We start from the raw sequence: 21,983 nt of genomic DNA on the forward strand, positions 1-21,983 counted from the left end.
AATTTCTGTAATTCACAGAGTTATTGCACTATCTAGCATGCATAGTAGTTAAGCTATAATCATAAAACACCAACTGACTTGCTTAAAACTGTAAATTACAGTTTAGAATCTGCCTAGATAACAGAGAGAGTTTGGTTTGGGTTCACTTAAAATTATCACAAAAAAGTCTACAACTTTGATCCTTTGATGCAGTTTCGTGATGAATCTTTTAGAGATGAATAATAAATACATTTGAGACATGAATGATCGGTGTCTTTGGTAACGACCATTGTGCTTTCAAGGTGGCCATGATCATCATTTAGTTTCATAAATACTTTTCATTGTTGGCCTCCACCTAGAATTTGGACAATGGCATAAGGCCACTAATGGCTCTGTAGTGACATCACTAGGGTTGTCTTTGGCCAAACTATGAAGCAAGACAAGTTTCTGTCTGTATGTTTCCATTCTTTGTTCCCTGTTCCTCCTTCCTTATAGCGCTCTAGTATTTCCTCCCCCCACGTTTCTACCCTACAACCCAAACCACACTCCAGCTAACATTCTTTTTCTCATATTCAGATTTCACATAGTTATTTAAAAAAATCAATAATGCCTAGATGCCTGACTCTTCTGAGAGCATATACATATTAAAAATAATTCTTGGGGCACCTGGGTGGCTCTGGTCATGGTCTCACATCCTGTGAGTTTGAGCCCCGCATGGGGCTCTGTGCTGACAGCTCAGAGCCTGGAGGCTGCTTCAGATTCTGTGCCTCCCTCTCTCTGCCCCTCCCCTCCCCTCTCAAAAATAAGTGGACATTTAAAAAAAATTTTTTTAAATAATTCTCAACAGTGGAAAAATTCAAAAACATTAAGTTACTATTGGACTTTCTGCTACACTTGCTCTTAAAGCTAGGCCAGGGAGAGGGGCAAGAATTCTATGCAGGATCAGAGATTACTTTATTTGATAATACAAAAGGAAGAGATTTCCCTGTCACATTTATCTTCCTCTTGACCATTCATTTGTTCTGCTACCAAGTACTCCTCTGAACTCTGCTGATATAGCAGATTTTAAAGTGAGGAGAGGGAGAGCTAACTCACACCCATCCACATACTCTCTTTTTAGTTGGTTAACAAGAGATGTCTCAGAACGGCACTGCTGTTCACATTTGTTGGTAACCAGTTCAGCTTCCAGGCCCCGTCTCCCTCGTCTAATGATACTCTGAATTTCCCAGTAATGTGCTTTGGCCCCACTCCTGGGTCTAGAGGTGAACCCTTGACTTGAACCCTTGATTCCATCTTTTTTGGCCATGTTGCCTGTTTAATGCTGCACAAATAACCAAATCTGTTTGCTCTATCAGAGAAGTAACCTCTCCACCAGGCAGAAACAAGGATTGTGAATTGCCAAGGGTTTTTAGATACACAAGGGAAATGCCTGAATAAGAGGCTAACACCAATAAAGTGGATCCAATACCACAAAAGGGAATCCAGAGGCAGGTGTATGCCCATACTTCATTCTAGACAAGACATTTAAACCTTTGTGAATAACCCCTGCCTGAAGCTTCATCTCCCCTGGATGGTTCCATTACATGATTCAGTAAGTTTCCCTTCATGTCTAAGCTAATTAGAGTCAGGTTTTCTGAAACATTTCTGTTAAGAATGTTCTCTAGGTAATAAAGTATCTTTCCTATCAAATTAAATAAATGTAGCTAACTGGTATCCTGGATAGGCACTGAGTAGTGGGAAGAAATTATATTAAGATCCATGTACGTAACAGTCACCATAAGTTTTGCTCAGATCCAGGAAAAAGCTTAGATTCTAGTCTTTGGTCTATGAGAGAAGGCTGGGTAGTTGACATAAATATCTTCTTTTGCACAATCCGATGACTGATTGGTAGAGATGGGATTTCTGTAGTTGTTGGTTGCCTAGAAAGACAGACAGAATGTCAATGATTCACTGCATTTCAGCAGCTGACAAAGATACCCAAAACAAATCTCTTAAATCAACCACAATTTACGTCAAATATCTATTATGATTAACTTCATAAAGCAGTCTCTTCCTTGTACTGAACTTCTATGAGAAATCACATTCTTGACCTGCATGGCTCAGAGTGAAAGGCAACAGGAGACTAATCTAGATCATCATTTGCTATATTTTATAGATTATGAAATACCCGTTCAGACTTAGAGCTCTCTCTCAGTGTCCTAGGCTGTTTTGATAAGAACAATTATTCTCATTTTTATATGGAAGTCTAATATACCATCTCCCATAGTGGACACTCAATAATTTCTGTTGAATCAACATTTTAATAAACAATACTTTTAAAGTACACAGTGTCATGTCTTGAAAATAAGCAACTAAACGCAATAAAAGAAATTAACAAAATAAAGTGGCATTACTTCCAAAATGATGTTACATAATCATTAATATTCTCTACCCTAATCGAGTCACTTTGACTTGGCAGAAAATATGTAGGCATGGGTAAGAGAGAGAAATTGAGAGAAAGAGAAGGAAGAGAAGAGCGAGAGGTCTTTTGGTGAGAAGTTTGGAAATTGCGACTGGTTCCAACGGGTGCAAGGAAAAAGCAGAAGGAATGTTGCAGTGCGATTGTTCCTTACATAGCGTGCCTACAGGCCCAAAACAATCAGGCAGGTCTAGCTTCTTCCTCGATCACAATCCAACTTATTATCTAACTTCCTAACCATCGTTCAAAATATCATTACTCTACAGAAGTCTGAACAAGTTGAACACTTAATGCAAGGAAGTTGCAAAGCTTTTTGCTCCTCTGAAATTCACAGCAATAAATTTGGTTTTAGGTTGGCTTGAGTGGACATCAGCTAAGGACAAAGGAGGGACTCCCACAATTGTGTATGACAGAGCACTATTTAATTGCTTGCTAGAGTGGCAGATGACACAAGACAGGACTTCCTCAGTCTTTCCACTTAGTGTCAAAAAGGCGGCCATGAATTATCCAGAAACATTTTTTGTTGTGTAGAGAGTAACTAAGAAGAAAAAAGTTCAACCAATAGATAAATAGGTAACAAAGAAGTCTGAAGCACACATATTAGATTGTCAGAAACTTTTCATTACTTGATGTTTTGGCCATGTAGAATTCAATGGCAAATAATTAAATTAAAGAGAAAGGGATATAATTTCAGATAACACTTGGAGAAATGCTTTAGTGTAAAATTTTGTAATCAGAATAATATATGTTAAAGAGAATATCTGACAAATAGTGGAGACAATGAACATGAAAATAAGCATCCCTTTTATCTGTAGGGGAAGGTGGAGTGAAAATTCTGCAGCCTGTCAGAAATCTGAGCATCCTTCAGTTAATAAATCAATAAAAACCATAATAATGATAATGAAAACCATAGCACTGCATCTTCCTAATGTGCTTTCTACGCCTCAGGTCTTTTACGTGGTATAATGTAATCCTCACAATAACCTTACGATATAAAAATATTATTATGCCCTATGCTAGGTCAGATGGTATCCCCCCAAAGTTTATGCCCTTCCCAGACCTTCATAAATGCGACCTTATTTGGAAGCAGGGTTGTGGAGGGTGTGATTAGTTAAGACGAAGTCATGCTGAAGTAAGCTGGGCCCTTAGTCCAATACCACCGATGTCCTTATAAAAAGGGAAGACAGATACGCATGTGCACGCACATGCACTGAAGAATGTCATGTGAAGACAGAAGCAGAGATTGAAGTGATGAGTCCATAAGCCAAGGAATGCCGAGGGCTGCCAACAACCACCAGAAGCCAGGAGAGAAGCGTGGAACAGACTCTCATCCCCAGAGGGAACAGATCCTGTACAGACCTCGATTTTGGACTTCAAACCCCCCAAACTGCAAAAGAATAGATTTCTGTTGGTTAAGTAGCCTCCTCTGGGATAATTATGCTGTGGCAGCCTTAGGAAACTAATAGCAGATATTGGTAATGCACAGTGTTGATTCTTATGATATCGCTGTGATTGTACCTTTATTTGTACTGATATAAAGCAAACTGTTTCAAAGGGCATTAATAATAGGAAAATAGGTCAGAAAACAAGTGTCTCTTCAAAGGGATGATACTGGAATTACAGGCAAGTCCATGGCCAGGGTACTGAAAGCACAACAAGGTTGTTGACTGCAAAACGGACTGACTCTACAGGACATTTACGATGCGCAAAAGCAGGGGAAATGACAGTTCTGAGAAAACTTACCTTGTTCTGTGCATCCTTATTTCTGTGCTCTTTAAACAGTCCTCTGTTTTGTCTCCTTCTCCTGAAAATGCATATTCAATAGAAGCACTAACATATTATACTCCAACACAAGTATTATTGCATATAGTAGAGTATTATACCTTACCTGTAGCCCAGCCCACATGCCCTTATGAATATGTTGAAGCAGCATCTATGGTTGGTTTACACATACCTACTCAAAATTTCCTTGACCCAATTTTTCATTTTTTATCTTCCACAGATGGTGAAGGCATCTAAATGGATATCCAGCCAGTATGCATTAGTAATTAATCTCACTGAGCTTACTAAAGAATGGTTCATAGGGAATTATTACATAAATAGCTTACTGACTTCTCCAAATAATCCTGGGCTTAGAGATTTCCCACAATTAAAAACTTTATTTTAAATGCCAACAGTGTAACTTCTCAGATGCCAGGGATAATCGAGTTAAGCTTTATAGAAACTTCCAGGTGTTTTACTAAGCCTCCTCTAAGGATTATTTTATTTAGCTTTCACCAAAAACCCTATATGTAACAGAGTGGGAAATTGAGGCAATTTGAACCAAATCACATGGTTGGTTAGTGGTAGTATTAGAATTCGAATCCACAGGCTTCCCTCATGACTATTAGGCTCTGGTGTTTCTGGAATTGTGTCACTGCACTTCAGTGGGCCATCTGGAGCCATGCCAGTCCATAAACTCTCCACCATTCCAATGAAAACTATAAAAACCTAACTTCAGGAGGAGTCTTTGAAGAGAAAATTCAAGAGAAGAAGAAAAGAAGGCTAGTATAATTGAATGCAGTACCTGAAATTACTCTATCCAACTGTATGAAAATAGTTATTATGGGGAGATGAAGACTATCTTTTTTTTCATCTCCCTAAAGAAAAAATTCTTATCAGACCATAAAGGAGGTGCCTCAGATGCAAAAAAGGAGGGCTTTTTGCCTTTATGCAAAAAGATGAAGTTGTAATGCCTTCATGGAAAGTGTAAAAACCAGCCCAGCTAGTCTCTCTCCAAGGAAAGGTTGTTCAGATGAAGGATGTTGTTCTCTCCTAGTCGCTATGAAATCCTCCTACTGTGTCAATGTAATCACAAACTTATCTTAGTCTGTGTGCATTTGCTTACTTACGAAGTCTCTTTTATACAATTAATTTATTTAATTTTTTGATGTGTAAGTTTATTATGTGAAAGTCATGTTTCCGGGTCTTTCATATAAATCGCTTACTCCTCAAAAGAAACCTGTGATACGGATGCTATTACTACCCTCTTTTTACAAATAAGGGAGCAAAGCTATCACCTTGGATATTTTGTTAAATCGTGCTTCACAAGGCTTGCTGTATCATAATACAGAGTTAATTTTCCCAAAGAGGTCCAAATATATGTGTTGTTGGCACAAGCCTAGAGTATACAATATCATGAAGGAGAGAGAACACGAAGCTTGGAGTCAGATGGTCTGTGTTTAACTCGTGCTCAGCAATTCACTAATTGTTTGCATCTATAAAGTTCAGTCCCCTCGTGTGTGAAATAAAGGCAGTAAACACTGTGGTTTGTTCTAGGCTGACCAACCATTCTAGTTGGCTTGATGCTAAAGAATTTCCCCGGGATGAGGGATTTTCAGCGCTGAAACCAGGAGAGTCTCAGGCAAAGCGAAGTAGCCTATTTGTCGGGAACATCGAAGTGGACAACAAAAGTAAAAACAAGTGTCTAACGTTTTGCTCACTGAACATTAAATTTCTTCCTATAAACACAGGTGTCGATGTAGAGACTATCTTTTGGCTCCCGCCCAGCCTAACCAGTGCCGTGCACGGCCACCAAACACATTCACTTCGTAACGTTACCATTCTGATCTCTAACTGGAAGCAACACAAACTGGGAGCAGAGAGGTGTGGGAAAAGCCCCCGTACCCCCATATACACAGGCTACAAGGTGCTGGGTGCGGGGGGAAGGACTCAGTTTCGTTCAGGCACACTGCGATTTCCTCTGGCTTCTCCCCAGGTCAGCACACCTGGAGCGGCAGGATTATTTTAAACGGTCACCAAGACAGGGTTCTGAAGGCCATTGTTTAAGCCCTTGGGGCATTTTTCAAAACCTTTCCATTCCAAGTAACAACCACAGGTACGGGCAACAAGGTAGAAAGAATACATGCGTCTTCCTTTGTGATGTGCGACCATGATAATGCATTCAAGCCCACTAATCTTTTTATCACATTTGACCAAGTGGGACAATATATTCTACAGTTCAATTTAGCTATTCATGTAAAAGTGATGCATTTTCATGAAGCTAAATCCATCATGTCCAACATCTGTGACCCTCCGGAGATCCATGCTGTCACCCACTCTGTCCTACCATGTGGCCCGTGTTCCCGGATGCTCCTGCTGTCAGAGCGGCCCTCAGCGCATTTTTCATCAACCAGGGTGAAGCACTAGAAAAATCCTCAGTGTCACTGACATCCTGGGTTCCTTCCCTCAATTTGCTAATTTCTGACCAGGGAAAAAGACTTGAGGGCAGCCCATGATGGAGACAAAGGGAAAATGGCAGTTTCGTGATTCAATTTAATTAGACAAACACATATTGACCACCCACTATTTGGAAAGATTAGTGCTAACTGCTATCAAACGCTAAGAAATGAACAAAACGCAGTCCCTGTCATTATGAACAGAAGGGAGGACAGACACAAAATTGATTAAGCTACAAAGCAGGCTGTGAGGTGCAGCAGAGAAGACTATAATGTGATTCCGCATGGTGACATCATGTCTCTTTGCAGGGAGGGAGAGCCAGGACAGACCTCCCAAAGGAGACATGTGTCCCATGCCTGGAATGATCCACAGGGGTAAGGCCAAACATGGGGAAACAGCATTTTGTTGGCATATCAAATAGAAAGAGCATCAGGTGCGTTCACATAATGAGACTTGCAGTTTGGAGCGTCTGGGTGACTCAGTCGGTTGAGCATCTGACTCTTGATTTCGGCTCAGGTCATGATCCCCAGCCCCGAGTTGGGCTCCACGCCGAGCACGGAGCCTATTTAAGATTCTCTCTCCCCCTTCCTCTCTGCCCACCTCCCCCTCAGTCACACATGCTCTGTCTCTAAAAATATTTTTTAGGGACGCCTGGGTGGCTCAGTCGGTTGGGCGACCCACTTCGGCTCAGGTCATGATCTCGCACTCCGTGAGTTCGAGCCCCGCATCGGGCTCTGTGCTGACAGCTCGGAGCCTGAAGCCTGCTTCACATTCTGTGTCTCCCTCTCTCTCTCTGTTCCTACCCTGCTCATGCCTCCGTCTCTTTCTCTCTCTCTCTCTCTCTCTCTCAAAAGTAAATAAACATTTAAAAAAATTTTTTTTAATTTTTTTCAAGACTTGCAGTTTTAACAAAATTTGTCAACATCAGGGGGAGTAAAGTAGAAAATATGAATGAACATTAGGTTGGAGTCCCACTAATTAGATGGGGGTCAGAACAACAGGTACGTCTGATACAGGGTTAGTGACTTTTAAACAGGAAGGACATGATCAGTCTAGCTGTTAGACGAGCAACCGGAAAAGATGTGTTAGAAAGACAGGAGCAGCCGGAGAGCATTCACTAATATCCAGCGAGCAGTGATACAACCCTCCAAAGAGGTAAGGCCGGGATATGGAGCCGAGACAGAGAAACCTACCTGACATCCTACTAATACACACGCATGTGCAAGCATGTGTGCGTGTGCGTGTGCTTGGTAATATTGCTGGGGTAGAGGAGAAGAGCGGAGATAGATGTATTCCTTCCCTCCCCTAAGAAGAGAACACTTTAGTTGGAACGTAAGAATTAAGAGTAATTCCAACTCAATATGATTACAGCTAAGATTGCAACAAACACATAGACAAGCGAGTTGGTGAACGTAAGACAGCAAGAAAGGGAAGAGAGCGTCAACCGAGAATATCCTAGAAAATCCCCAGGTGTGCTGCAAGACAGTAAAAGGTAGGAAACTTTAGTCGAGGTCAATGGCCAAATACTCTCTCTAAGTTAGCCCCTTCCAACACCTCTCTTCCTCAATAATTTTTCAGGAATAGTATCTACACTGCTCGTTTCAGAGAATTTACAACCATCTAAAACTATGTTGTTTGTTTATTGGAATGTGCACCCCATCATGTCTTGTTTGCCACTGTCGAAATAGCTGCTTGATGAATGAATACACGAAGGTATCATTGCTGCGCAACCTTGTTCCTCCCCTTCTCAGAATCCCTCCTTCTCTTCCTCTCCCCTCTCCATAACACATGCGCGTTCACGCACACACGCAGCACCCCTTGCCCAACAGCCTCTTTTCCTTGCAGGAGGAGTAAGATAGATGGCACAGGAGACAGAGCAGAGGCACCAGGCAATTGCCTCCCCAGGATATGAAGGCTTTGTTAATATGGGAGCAGCTCCTACTAATTCTTAAGTGAACGATTCTAGCTTTCTCCCCTGATATTACCCACAACTACTTCTCCTCCTCTGTGTAAGAAAAATACTTGTGTATGTGAGGGCTAAGACAGCTTGACCAATTACTGGGTTATTAACAGAGAGCCCCTCAGATCAGAATCAGGGGAAACTGGATTCCAGATGGGTTGCGATACTCACCTTCTATAAGAAATGACAATGACGGCGGTCATTAGGATTACAAACAGCAACGATAAGACTGTTCCTCCAGCCACAAAGAGGGTATATTGGTTATCCATTTTACCTAGGAGGAAAAAAATATATACAGTAGGAATTAGGAACTCAGCTCAAGTCAGAAAAAAAAGGAAGGTGGGAAAATGAGGAAAGGGTCCATTAATCAAATAGAGTAACAATTCAGAACAAAGAGTCCAATGAAAAAGCAGGATGAGATAAGAGGAAGAGACAATTTTATTTTAGAGTCTCCTAAATATTTCTGGCTCCTCACAGAGTTTTATTAGTTCCTTGTTTCAGCTGAGTTTAGCACCTTAAGAAGAACAAGAATAAATAAGGTGATGGGAATTAAGAGTTACAGACTTCGGGTTATAAAATAAGTAAGTCACAAGGATGAAAAGTACAGTGCATGGAATATAGTTAATAATATTTAATAACTCTCAATGGTGACAGGTGGTAATCAGACTTGTTATGATGACCATTTCCTAAGGTACATAATTATTGAATCACTCTACCATATACCTGAAACTCATGTAATATTGTATGTCAACCAGACTTCAATTAAAAATAAAAACTAAAAAACGAACGAGAACAGAAAGAGTGTATGTTTGAGACAGATATCACTCACTCTAATGCGCTCCCAGTCACATACACAAAATCTTCTGTAGAAAAAGAAAACTATCAAAAGAGTACATAAACGAAGATACTTCTTAAGACTGATATATTAAGTACATTCACACGACAGTGTCATTTTATAAGCAGAATTTAAGAAACATTTTCATTCAGTTGGAATTAATGATAAGAAGTACTCTGAAAAACTATGTTACCCCAGCTCAGTGTTAAGGACAAACAACATGGTCCAGGAACCTGCAGCTCTCTTCCTGGCTCTGCTACTCCTCAGCTGTGTGACCTCCAGCCAATTCCTTAACCTTCTGTGTTTGCCTTTCCTTGTTTGTCAAGCCATGACAATGACAACAGTCCTAATCACATCCCAGAACTGTGGTGAGACTCTAATGAGGTCGTATTCAACTAAGCAACAAACCACTAGAGAAACGTCACTCAGGAGCAAGATCTCCGATGAGGTCAGAGAGCCTCTTATCTTTAAAAGGTCCTCCTGCCCGTGATACATCTCACCCACTGCCTCCCACAGAGCTCCTTCCCGGGAGAAGAAACCCCATCAATATCTGCTGTTGCCCAGAATGGGAGTGAATCGGAACCCGGGAGCTGTCCTCACCGCCATGCCTCTTTGGGACGGCGCACCTGCCGGTCTCCCTTCTTGCAGGAAGGGGCCAGCTCTGGCAAACAAAAGGCACGACTTCCCTCCAACCTTGAAATTAAAGCCCGGTGCTCGACCCGAGACTCCGTGCCATCTGCCATCCCATGCCAACCTGCAAATCATGCTTTTCATTAGAGTCTTCCTGATCTTTCCCTCGGATTATTTCTTCCTTCCTGACCCACTATGTAGTTGCAATTTTTTCACGATAGGGGCTCAAAGTCCACATCCACACATTCTTTTGTAAGCTTTCCTGCAAAGAGAAACCAAGTCAACTCATAAATATTATTTTCATTTTTCAAACTTGTTGAAACCGTAAGGTGAATAAAAGTAGCAAACTGTGTGAACTTTACAGACTTGGCACATACATCCAGTCTAAGAATGGCTTTTGTCCAACTATGATGGAAAGAGGAAAAGCTAAATTTATTCAGAACAAAAATACATTGAACCGCCCTCACGAAAGGAACAATGACATGTTCTCCCCGTCAAATAAGAAATTTTTAAGAGCTTTTTCAGTTCTTGGTACATTATAAAAACTAAATGAACAAAATACCTGAAATTATTTTGCATTGTAACACAGGACTATAAAGGGATTACACCTGCTGTACTGACATAATTTGAATATCACAGGTGCTAAGGTTAAATCAAACAGGCAATCACAGTGAGAAAACGAAAGTTATGATTAAAATATTCACGGACAGGATTGTGGGAAAACTGTTTAGCCACTTTGACAATGCTATTTAGGGGCACCTGGGTGGCTCAGTCCGACTTCAGCTCAGGTCATGACCTTGCATTTCGTGACTTCGAGCCCCGCGTCGGGCTCTGCGCTGACAGCTCAGAGCCTGCTTTGGATTCTGTGTCTCCCTCTCTCTCTTCTCCTCTCTCGCTTACTCTCTGTCTCTCACTCTCTCTCTTTCAAAAATAAATAAACATTAAAAAATAAAAAAATCTTTAATAAAAAAAGGAAACGCTATTTAGATAGTAAAAAACAAAAGTTACAGTAAAAAAAAATTGGGGTTGACTACAGTTCCAAATTTTTTCACATAAACATTAGAAGAAAATATAAGTAAATATTATTTAATCTCAGGAATGAGAAATGGCATTTAGATTTATAAAAATAAATAAATATATAGGATTGACCAGGTCAAGTGAAAAATATCTTTATGTTAAAATGACCACAAACAACATGTAAAGGCACACAGAAAGTATCTTTAACACATCCTGGCATTAAGAAAAAGGGTGCCTGGGTGGCTCACTTGGCTGAGCCCCCGACTTGGGCTCAGGTCATGATCTCCCAGTTCTTGGGTTCAAGCCCCACGTTGGTCTCTGTGCTGACAGCGCGGAGCCTGGAGCCTGCTTCAGATTCTGTGTCTCCCTCTCTCTCTGCCCCTAAGCCACTCACATTCTGTCTCCGTCTCTCTCAAAAATAAATAAACATTTTTAAAAAATGAAAAGCTATAGAAGACAACATGAAAGATGCAAATAACTAAGAAAAAGCACTAAAAGAACAAGTTTGTGTAAGAGGAAAACTGTGGTCAGATAGAGCATCTCAAGCTCTATTTGGAGGACGGAGAACTACCACAACCTGCATCCAGAAGGAATTCGGTCTGCATGTGTCACGCCCTTTCACTAGGCGCTTAAACATCTGATTAATTACTGTACTCTAAAGAAATGCTCTGAAATGTGAACAAAGGGTTCTGTAAAACATTTACAACTGCCAAAAGAAAATCCTCATTTCCCCCAAGTAGACTGAGAGCCAGACCACACAACTGCAGTCCTCAAACTCCCTCTGCATGGGCATCATTTGGGGGCTTGCTAACCCACAGATGACTGGGCGTCCCCCCTCCAAAACTCTGCCCCAGTGGGTCTGGGTGGGTCCTCGCAAATGCAGCTCTCCTGTGATGCCCGTGTTTCTGATCTGGAGCCCACCCTCTAAAGCTCGGCTACAGACATTCGGATGATGTGTGTGAGAAATTCGAATGAAATGGAAAACTGCTGACTAGGGGTATAAAGTTAAGTAAAATTTCAAAAGCAGAATTCACAATGATGCATGTTATACTCTCTCGGCCAAGTGTAGGACTTAGGGGGAAAAGGTCTACAAGGTTACAAATGCCAAAATTTTAAAGTGATGATCTCCAGGAAGTGGCATTAAAAGCAATTATTTCCTAAAGACAGATATCATATGTTTTCATTCATATGTGGATCTGGAGAAACTTAACAGAAGACCTTGGGAAGGGGAAAAAAAATAGTTACAAACAGAGAGGGAGGGAGGCAAACCATAAGAGACTCTTAAATTCAGAGAACAAACTGAGGGTTGATGAGGGGGTGGGGGAAAGGGGAAAATGGGTGATGGGCATTGAAGAGGGCACTTGTTGGGATGAGCAGTGGGTGTTGTACATAAGCTTTGAACCATGGGAACCTACCCCCAAAACCAAGAGCACACTATACACACTGTACGTTAGCCAATTTGACGATAACTTATATTTTAAAAAAAGCAATTATTTCTTTAGGCTTTTTGGTATTTTCCAAACTTTCTAAGTGATGTATTGCTTTTATTAAATGGAAAAAAATAGTAGAAAAATGTAAAGGTCTGCATGCTGAAAACAAAATAATCAGACAAATTTTAGTGGTGATATTATTTTTAACCTTTTTTAAGTTTATTTATTTATTTTTAGAGAGAGAGAGTGCTGGGAAGGGGCAGAGGGAGAGAGGGAGAGGGAGAGAGGGAGAGAGAGAGAGAGAGAGAGAGAGAGAGAGAATCCCAACCAGGCCCTCTGCTGTCAGCATAGAGTTCGACACAGGGCTTGAACTCACAGTGAGATCGTGACCTGAGCTGAAACCAAGAGTCTGATGCTTAACCGACTGAGCCACCCAGGCGCTCCACTGGTGATATTGTGATATTTAAAGTACAAGATGTGGAGAACTTTTTTTGTAGAAGGGTATTCAGAATCCTTAGAATTAAGATGGCATTCCTTATTAAACTCCAATTAAATGAATTAAGTGGAAACCATTGAAAGGTACTAGTCATGTGTTTCACACCGTTCAATTATACATCTAAACCTCAAATGCATCCTTTAATGTGAAATATGTTACCTCCTTTTAACCTCTTCTAGTAACGCTTGACGTGTTGGAGTCAGATCTGTTTACTCCACCTTTTCACACACAGTATCTCAAGCCATAGTATACACTTGGCATGACAGATGAAATGGTGTGTAAAAAGGGATTTGGTTCCTGAAGGGAAAACATCAACGAGAGCAAAACTGTATCTCTACTCACAGCACTGCTGACACTAATTTTCCCTGAGTTGGCACAGACCCCACAGACCCTCACTGCCCCCCACTCCCCGCTTCAGTCTCCAATCAGAAATCCAGGTCTCCCTACTTCTGATGGACCAACCAGCTATAAATCCAAGATTCCCGTGATCCTCTCCTTAGGTTGGACAATTTGCTAGAACGACACAGAACTCAGAGAGGCACTTTATTTCCTACTACTGGTTTATTAGAAAAGATGCAACTTAGAGATGGCCAAATGGAAGAGACGAACAAGGCAAGTTAATGGAATACAGATAGAACTTCCATGCCTCTAGGGATGGACCACCCTCCTGGGACCCTGCATGTGTTCGCTAACTCAGAAGCTCTCTGAACCCTGTCATTTAGGGATTTGATGGAGGTTCCACTGGACAGGCATAAGCAATTAAATCATTGATCATTGGTGATTAATCCAACACCCAGCACCGCTTCACTTTTTCAGGGGGAAAAGGGCTTTAAATTCCAACCCTCCAATCATCTGGCTGATCCCTCTGGCTCCAACCCTCCATGCCGAAGCTCGTTATGTGTTTCCAGCCACCAGTAGCCTCATTAACTTGCAAAGGGACACTCATTGCTCTGGAGATTCAAGAAGCTCTTGTGTCAGGAATTGGGGACAGTGACCAAGTGTTATAGCAAAAGATGTTCCTGGTACCTGTATCACTTAGGAAATTAACAAGGGTTTGGGAGTTCTGTGAAAAGAACCAGGGGCAGAGACCACATTTCTTATTATACCACATACTTGATTGATGGAGCTTATATTGTTTTGGAAGGCCCTGGACAATTAAAAAACACACCAGAATGAAGATTTCTCTGTACGAAACAAGGGTAAGAGCATGGGAGCCAGGTGCAAACTCACTCACTCTGGATCTCACTCCAGAGATCCAGAGACGCTGCAGTGTAGACCCTCCCCGCCTGTAGCCAACCCTGCTTTTTACTTCTTTCCCTGACCCGCTGCTGCGCTAACATGAACACCCAGTACTTGGAACCAGGCCGGTGTAGCCACACGACTTGCTGGGCCCTGAGCGACTAAAAACCAAAACAAAAAGAAAAAGCAATGGGTGTGGATGCTTCAGGGAATCAATCAATAGTTCATAACATTCACTTTTGCCTAAATTCTGCTAATAGATGTTGGGCTGAGTAATGTCAGCCCTCAAGCCCCTCTCTTAAAGAAAGAATTATGTGTATTCTCAGCAGCCACTTTTTTGCTGATTTTTTTTTTTTCATTTTCATCCCAATGCTGTCTTGATTCATAGGAGGACAAAAGTGTCGTGAACCATAAAGCCATTATTTTCCCTCCCATCAAAAAAGATAAATACAGTTAAAACAATTTAAAGCATGTCAGTGAGATATATAAATGAATAATTTACTCCGGGACTGCCACCCTCCAAGCTACATTCCTGCCAATGACAAGTATTTATGGCTGAGTTATAAACCTTTAGAAAGGCTCATGGTAGAAATGACGCCAGGTCCTTCCCTTAGAGCCAGGCGGCAAGACCAGGCATTAATGTCTATTGTTTATCTTTTATTACAGTTTGAGGTGGGTTAGGAAGTGAGGAAGCCAAGTGACTCAGAACCTAAATATCTGGACTAAACAACCTGCTAGGAAAAACTCACAGACCCTGAGCCTCTAGCCAGCCTGGGGTAGGTCATGGTAGATACCAGTTAAAGTTATTCTTGCTTTCTGGAGCACCTGGGTGGCTCAGTGGATTAAGCGTCGACTCTTGGTTTCAGCTCCGGTCATGATCTCATGATTCGTGAGTTTAAGCCCCGCATTGGCCTCTGTGCTGCCAGCACGGAGCTTGCTTGAGAATCTCTCTCTGCCCCTCCCCCACTCACACACGCATGGGCGTTCTCTCTTCCTCTTTCGCAAAATAAATGAATAAACATTAAAACAAACAAAAAAGTTATTCTGCTTTCTAACCTCATTAGAAAGAAAAGCAAAACTATTAGACTTCATTCTATGCAGACATGAGGATACATCATGGGTGAATTCTCACAGGGTACATATATGTGAGCTGACACACTATTATAAGGTCAATCCTAATTCGTAATCACCATATAATGTAACTATCCAACTTACACTGATTTGTTGCAAAAACACATCGAGGAAGGAAGACTTGGGGCCTCGTCCTACCTTCTAATTCTTTTGCCTGGAAGACCTCATCGTAAGACAATCTCGCAGGCACATTTTTGGCAATTGCAAAGTGATGATAAAATCAACCCAAGGGTGGCTATGGGGCTTCAATAAAACATATAGATGAGCTTTATGTATTTAAGTACTACGTAATATATAAATTATTAATAATATATTTTGTATATGCCCATTCAAATTAGGGTTTAAAAAATAACTCACTTGTATTCTTTTCATGTTGAACTAGTCATGTGGAGCAGGATGCTTGCTCCTGCAGCTAGATGCACCTTCCTCGGAAAAGGCAGAGGTAGCATCGATAAACATGTATAAGATAATTATAGCTTTGGAGGACCACTGGATTTAATGGCGGCCCAAAGTTTGTTGAACTTTCCTGTATGGCTGAAATATACATCGAGTGGATACTGATATGGTAATATTATTCCAAGTTTTCAAAGGTCAACTTTCTTTGTGCAAATCAATTTTATACTCTTCGCATTTCAGAAGCCCTCCTCTGTTTTATAGTAGGAAGATCCTAGCAAATAAATTATTTTCAGAGGACTGAAGAACCATGACATCAGCCTCTAATCTTTCTTCTGAGTGAAGAGTAATGACTGTTTCTCAAAATAAAAGCATTATCAGATTTTAACTGAGAGACTTAAAGCACATAAAGAAAATCTAAAAAATCAACATAAGAAACAGAAACATAAGAGAACGCAAACAAATGTAAGAGAATCTAAATCATTGTCCTGGAGCAAACCAACAAGAGAAGCAAGTTTCCAACCCAATGTACAATTTTTGCTATACTATACTGAGTTTGCCTCTTTTGATGGAAAATAGTTCCCAAATGACTCAAGAACTTAAACTTTTTTACATCAGTTGAGATACACATAGTCTAAGATGGGCCGTAAAGTTTACCTACTCGGTATAGGATGACTGCATTAGCTCCAGTATCTGGTGTCTTTACGTGCATGACGCCATATGTACTGAGGACCATAGCACTCTACAGTGATTGGTGTACGGCAAGGGGATCTAAGTCAGCATGTGAGGCATAGGGATGGCGAACATCTTTGGTTTGGGACACTTACTGGGAAAACTTTCATGGCTGACTCTATCATATTAGATGTCTCATCCTTTCACCCAAATATTTCTTAGTCTTATGTTACGTTTCTTGTATTTCATGAACCTCAATTTTCGTGAACACATATTATTTAAAGAAGACTGTGTTGATGTGTCATAAGTCATGATGTCAAGAACTGCACCAATCTTGCTCACTTTCTTAGTGAATTAAGTGTACAGAAAAGAGTTGATGGGGCAGGCCAGAGACCGCTATCCTTAGAAAGGCTTGTGTACAAGGTTGGCCATTGGCTAGTGCGTGGGGACTCGGAGTTTTGGAGGGTTTCTATCATTCCCTGACTGTGGTTAGGGTGGTTTACTGTGTCTGAATTATTTATACAAACAATGTGGCTTATGTCAAACACCTGCTTTTTCTCTCTGGGAAATCAGTTAGTCATTCTGACTTTGCCCCATGTGCCTTTTACTTTTCCTGATCTGGCTCTGCGTTCTTCTGCTGTGGTAACTCAAAGCCATGGCTTCGGAATGCAATCATCAAGGAAGACAGTGCTCTTACCTCCTAATTCTGTGGGAGGGTAGGAGCCTACATTCCACAGACACCTTTCTCCAAGGTGCACAAGTACCTTCTCGTGCAATGGTGTAAGAAGTTCATTTTTCCTTTGGATAAAACCAATTAGCCAACAAAGATGGTCACCCCACTTACCAGGTGAATTTAGGTTGAACTGTGTGTGACAAATGGTGCTGTCAGGTCCTTTTAACTGAGGACTAGTGACTGTTTACCTTGAAAACACATCTGTAATGGGTCGTATCTGTGGGGCCCATGAAAGGTGAGATTTCTGTCTCTGCACTCTCTTGGCAGATTGCCTGAGATGCACATCACAATTCTGGTTTAATGCTTATTTAATAACAAAATTGTTTTCTTTCTCTTCTACCTTTGTTTTCTGGGGAGTGAGGAGATTTTGCTTTTAATTATAATTCCCCAGCACACTGTCGTTATTACTGTTGTTTAACCAAGTGTAACTCTATATTACAGTGTCACTATTATGTGTATCCACAAGGATAGAACAGGAAATTTTTCAAATGCTCTACTAAAATCCAGATAAACATTTCTGTCATGCAGTAAACACAGTAGATATACCATACCATACCATTTCAATGTTTTATGTATTTGGCTGTTTGATATTAAGGTCCATAAATATGAGCGAATGCAACTATTTGGAATATTTTAATATATAAAATAAACTTTTGATTTTCTTGGGGGGTTTTTGAGATTAAGCCTTCTCTGTCCTTGAGGGTGAGGAACTAGAATTCTGATGCCTTATAACTCCAGCTCTGGGTTCAATGGTCTTTACAAGAACAAGAGCGAGAGGAGGATTCGAGAGGAAGGAGAAGGAGAGAGGAGGGTAAAATGGAAGAAGTTTGCCCTTGAAAACGTAGAGCAGATTCCCAGGAAGCTGCTCAAGGGAGCGTGCTTCCCCACAAGGGGAGAGTCTAGTGGGCAGCTCTGGTATAGACCTCGGGGGCAGTCGCTCTGCCAAAGCCAAGAAGCCACGTGAGAGCTGAGCTGCCACCACCTCCCTCCAGCAAGAACCCTGACTCTCCTTCGTCCAGAGGCTACTCCTCAAGTCGCCCTCATCTGTTCCTGGTGTGGACCTGACTTCAGCAGACACTAGTACTCCCCTCCAGACCCAAATACCCGCTACCTGACTTTGCTCGTCCCTCACGTGACTGTGCGGGAACCCTCCCTCACACCATTCCCTAACACCCACAGGCCTCAGAAGAGGGGACAAGTCAGTAGAGAACCCCACACAGCACCTGTGCCAGCCTAACTAAGCACACAGAGCTGGAACAACACTGTGGGAGACAAGACTCCCATTCCTTTGCCTACACTCACTCTATATGTTGGTTCAGTTTGAAATCTATTATAGGTAACAGGGGGGTGGGGGAGACAAGGCTGTGGAACTCTCCATGGGCAGCTTCTCCTGTGATGTGTCTTTTGATGACAGTGCTGACTTTTTTCTTTCACTTGGGGCAATGATATAGCGCTGCTGTTAACTACAAGAACTCTGAAGTCCTCCTCCCCAGCTCCGGACCCTAGCCCCTCTGCTCACTAGCTCTGGAGCCTTGAATAAGTTACTCAATCTTGCCATGCGTCACTTTCCTCAATCGTAAAATGCAGATAACAACAGAGTTGTTGTGGCAACTGAATGAATAATTACCAGTAAATTCTTAGAATGACACATATAAGCACCTCCATGAGTTTGTCATAGAGTAGCCAAGACAAGCCTGTGACATTTAATTCCTATAACTGCTACAATTTTTCCCTTGGATCTTCAGAAATCTTTAAAATTCAAACTATATGGTATTTATAAAGACCTATATATAAATGTGTTATAAATGTCGTACAGATCTTTTCAGAATACAAAAGAGACTGCAAGCTTTGGGCTGAATATTTACCTCCAAATATCCAATTTTAACTCATTTTATTTAAAAAAAATGTTTATTGAGGTGCCTGGGTTGAGCATCTGACTCTTGATTTTGGCTCAGGTCATGATCTCACGGCTTGTGAGAGCTCACGGCATATGAGTCCGTGTTGAGCTCTGCGCTGACAGCACGGTGCCTCTATGGGATTCTCTGCCTCTCTCTCTCTACCCTTCCCCCTGCTCATGGGCACACACCTGCTCTCTCTCTCAAAATAAATAAATAAACTTAAAAAATAAAAGTAAATACGATGAAAATGTTTAGTAGGCACTCTACAAATGAAAGCCAATGCTTGGCTATAAGAAACAAAAGCTATAGTAATAATTTAAAAATCTGCAGCTTTATGATCTAGTTTCATTACCCCTCTGATCTCTCCTTTTTAAAAAATAGCCATTGATTAAAGTAGGAATTGCATGCCTGGATGGCACAACTGATAACCTTTACTGAATCAGGAAGAGAAGACAGGAGTCAACATAAAACCAAAACCACCTGTTCTGATTAAAGTACTTGGGACTTGGCGTGTGTGTGTGTGTGTTTCATGAGTGTAAAACTGCCCACACATCACATGTATTTACTGAATGTTTACAGATGGCAGATTGCACACTGTTCCAGCTGCCAAATGCTCACAGACACCTTAACTTACAAATGTACACGCACACACAGATTTAAAAAGTGAAGGATTTATCCAGTGCTCTAAGTCATGAAAAACTAAAGGCACATTAACATCATTATTATTCATAACAAACAATAATTATACTTTGCAAGCCTGTATTTTTCTGTATTTGTGAACTTGTCTCCTACGTGGTACCCATTTGGGGGTCATGTGCAAATGCATTGTATCCTTGAGCTTCTTCAGCTGGAAGCCACAGAAAACATCCCACCTTTTGTTAATGTGGTCTCCTCATCTCAGTATCTCCTCGGGACTTGCCATGTCTGTCATAGTGATAATAAGGATTTTTCAGTTCACTCACTATTCATCTCCTCTAAAGCCATTTCTCAGTCCCCATCAATCCAATTGAGAGCATTAACATTTCAACCTTGTATCCACGAAAGGCAGAATCTCTTCTTCTGGGTTAATCAAATAAAATGCTACTCCTACATTTAAAAGATTTTGAACATTGCAGTTACTTTTGAGTTCTAGTGAAAGTGAGCTATTTTGAATTAACTCCAGAAATAAATTTTAGAGTAGTCAATGATACTGCAATATATTTATTTTTAAAAAGGTATCCAAAAATATCTCTGTTGGAAACATTCCTCTTAAAAATTCCTGAATCAGGCGTGCCTGGATGGCTCAGTCGGTTGAGTGTCCGACTCTTGATTTAGGCTCAGGTCATGATCTCACGGTTCACGAGTTTGAGCCCTGCATCAGACTCTCTGCTGACAGCGTGGAGCCTGCTTAGGATTCTCTCTCCCTTTTCTCTCTGTCCCTACCATGCTGGCATTCTCTCTCTCAAAATAAATAAATAAACTTAAAACAAAACTATATATATATATATAAAACTATATATATATATATTTATATCCCTGAATCAGAAAAAGATTAATACCATATGATTCTACTTACATGTGGAATCTAAAACACAAAACAAACAACAGAAATAGATAAATACAGAGAACGAACTGGTGGTTACCGGAGGGAAGGTTGGTGGGGGATGAGCGAAATAGGTGAAGGGGATTAAGAGGTACAAACTTCCAATTATAAAATAAATGTCGTGCAATGAAATGTGCAGCATAGGGAATATAGTCAACAATAATATAATAATTTTGCATGGTGACCGAGGGTACCTACACTTACTGTCATGAGCATTTCATAATGTGTATAATCGTTGGATCAATATGATGTACACCTGAAACTAATAGAATGTTGTATGTCCACTATATTTCAATTAAAAAAAAAGTCTCTGAATCACTGGAGTGTAAATAACTTTTAAGATATCAGTTGAGGATCGAAGATGTGTCTCTACAAATGACAGATCTATGTTTATTCTCCATTTCCTGGCCTTTCAAATAACACAGTCCTCTGCAAACCTATTCGGTCACCTAGTGTATATCAATATTTGTCGAGAGTCAGCTCAGTGCATCTTTGAAATACTTCAGTGGAAGTGGCTAGTAGTTGCCTGACTAATTGAATCATAACACTTAAAGCTGGAATCACCATTGCAAATGAAATGCCATTAGTCTCATATGAAGACCTTTATTTATTTATTTTTTTTTAATTTTAAGTAATTTTCCATTTGCCTTTGGGGAAAACTTCACACAATCATCTATGTTCAGTCCCTAATAAGGCTCTCAGGGACAACCACAAGCTGTTCACAATTCCCAGATGCTTAAAAAAAAAAAAAATCCCACGCATGACAAAAGTGTATAAATGGCTGTTTTGCAGTTAAGAGTCATTAGGCAGGTCTCTGGACAGGGATTTTAAGTAGGAAGAAAATCAGTACGTTTGTCGGAACTTGAATTCTTCTCTGTACTCTAAGTTGCTAGGGAGAGGAAAACTTTGTGAAAATTGTTTGAAATTCAGGTGAGGATAAAGATCACTTAAAGAAAAGTAGTTCCTAGGATTAGGTACTTTCTAATTTACATTGTTTATAGTCGTGTAAAGCAAGTAAATGTGCATGAGGTAGGAACATACACCCAACAATGCTTCTGTGTAACAGCATCATCAGATCAACTTAACATGAGGTCTTTCGGCATTTCTTTCTCTCTGATGCTAACTTGTCATTATTATTATTCAAATTCGCTATCTTGTTTATCTATACAAATATGGTATGTATACAAAAAACGACTGCAGGCAAACATTCCAGGATTTTGTGCATTAGGAACGATGAATAAATCAATACCTGGGGTTTACAAAACAAACTAACTGGTTATCTACCTTTTTTTTTTTTTTTTTTTAATGCAAT

At 40.7% G+C, this 21,983-nt stretch overlaps 1 protein-coding gene across 8 annotated transcripts in view; it reads right to left on the reverse strand.

Annotated features, from left to right (window-relative positions):
• Window positions 1–775: 775 nt before the first annotated feature.
• CD226 (CD226 molecule) overlaps window positions 776–21,983 on the reverse strand; it is an 86,734-nt gene continuing 65,526 nt past the window's right edge. For all 8 annotated transcript variants that reach the window (XM_042962234.1, XM_042962237.1, XM_007084747.3 and 5 more), the window contains 3 exons: window positions 8,787–8,889; window positions 4,181–4,241; window positions 776–1,898 (listed from right to left, as the gene is read on the reverse strand). In XM_042962234.1, the coding sequence (XP_042818168.1) occupies window positions 1,785–1,898; window positions 4,181–4,241; window positions 8,787–8,889 (278 nt within the window). In that variant the 3' untranslated portion in view covers window positions 776–1,784. The remainder of the gene's footprint in view (window positions 1,899–4,180; window positions 4,242–8,786; window positions 8,890–21,983) is intronic.

This window comes from Panthera tigris, chromosome D3, assembly GCF_018350195.1.
Source record: "Panthera tigris isolate Pti1 chromosome D3, P.tigris_Pti1_mat1.1, whole genome shotgun sequence".
NCBI classification, from domain to species: Eukaryota; Metazoa; Chordata; class Mammalia; order Carnivora; family Felidae; genus Panthera; species Panthera tigris.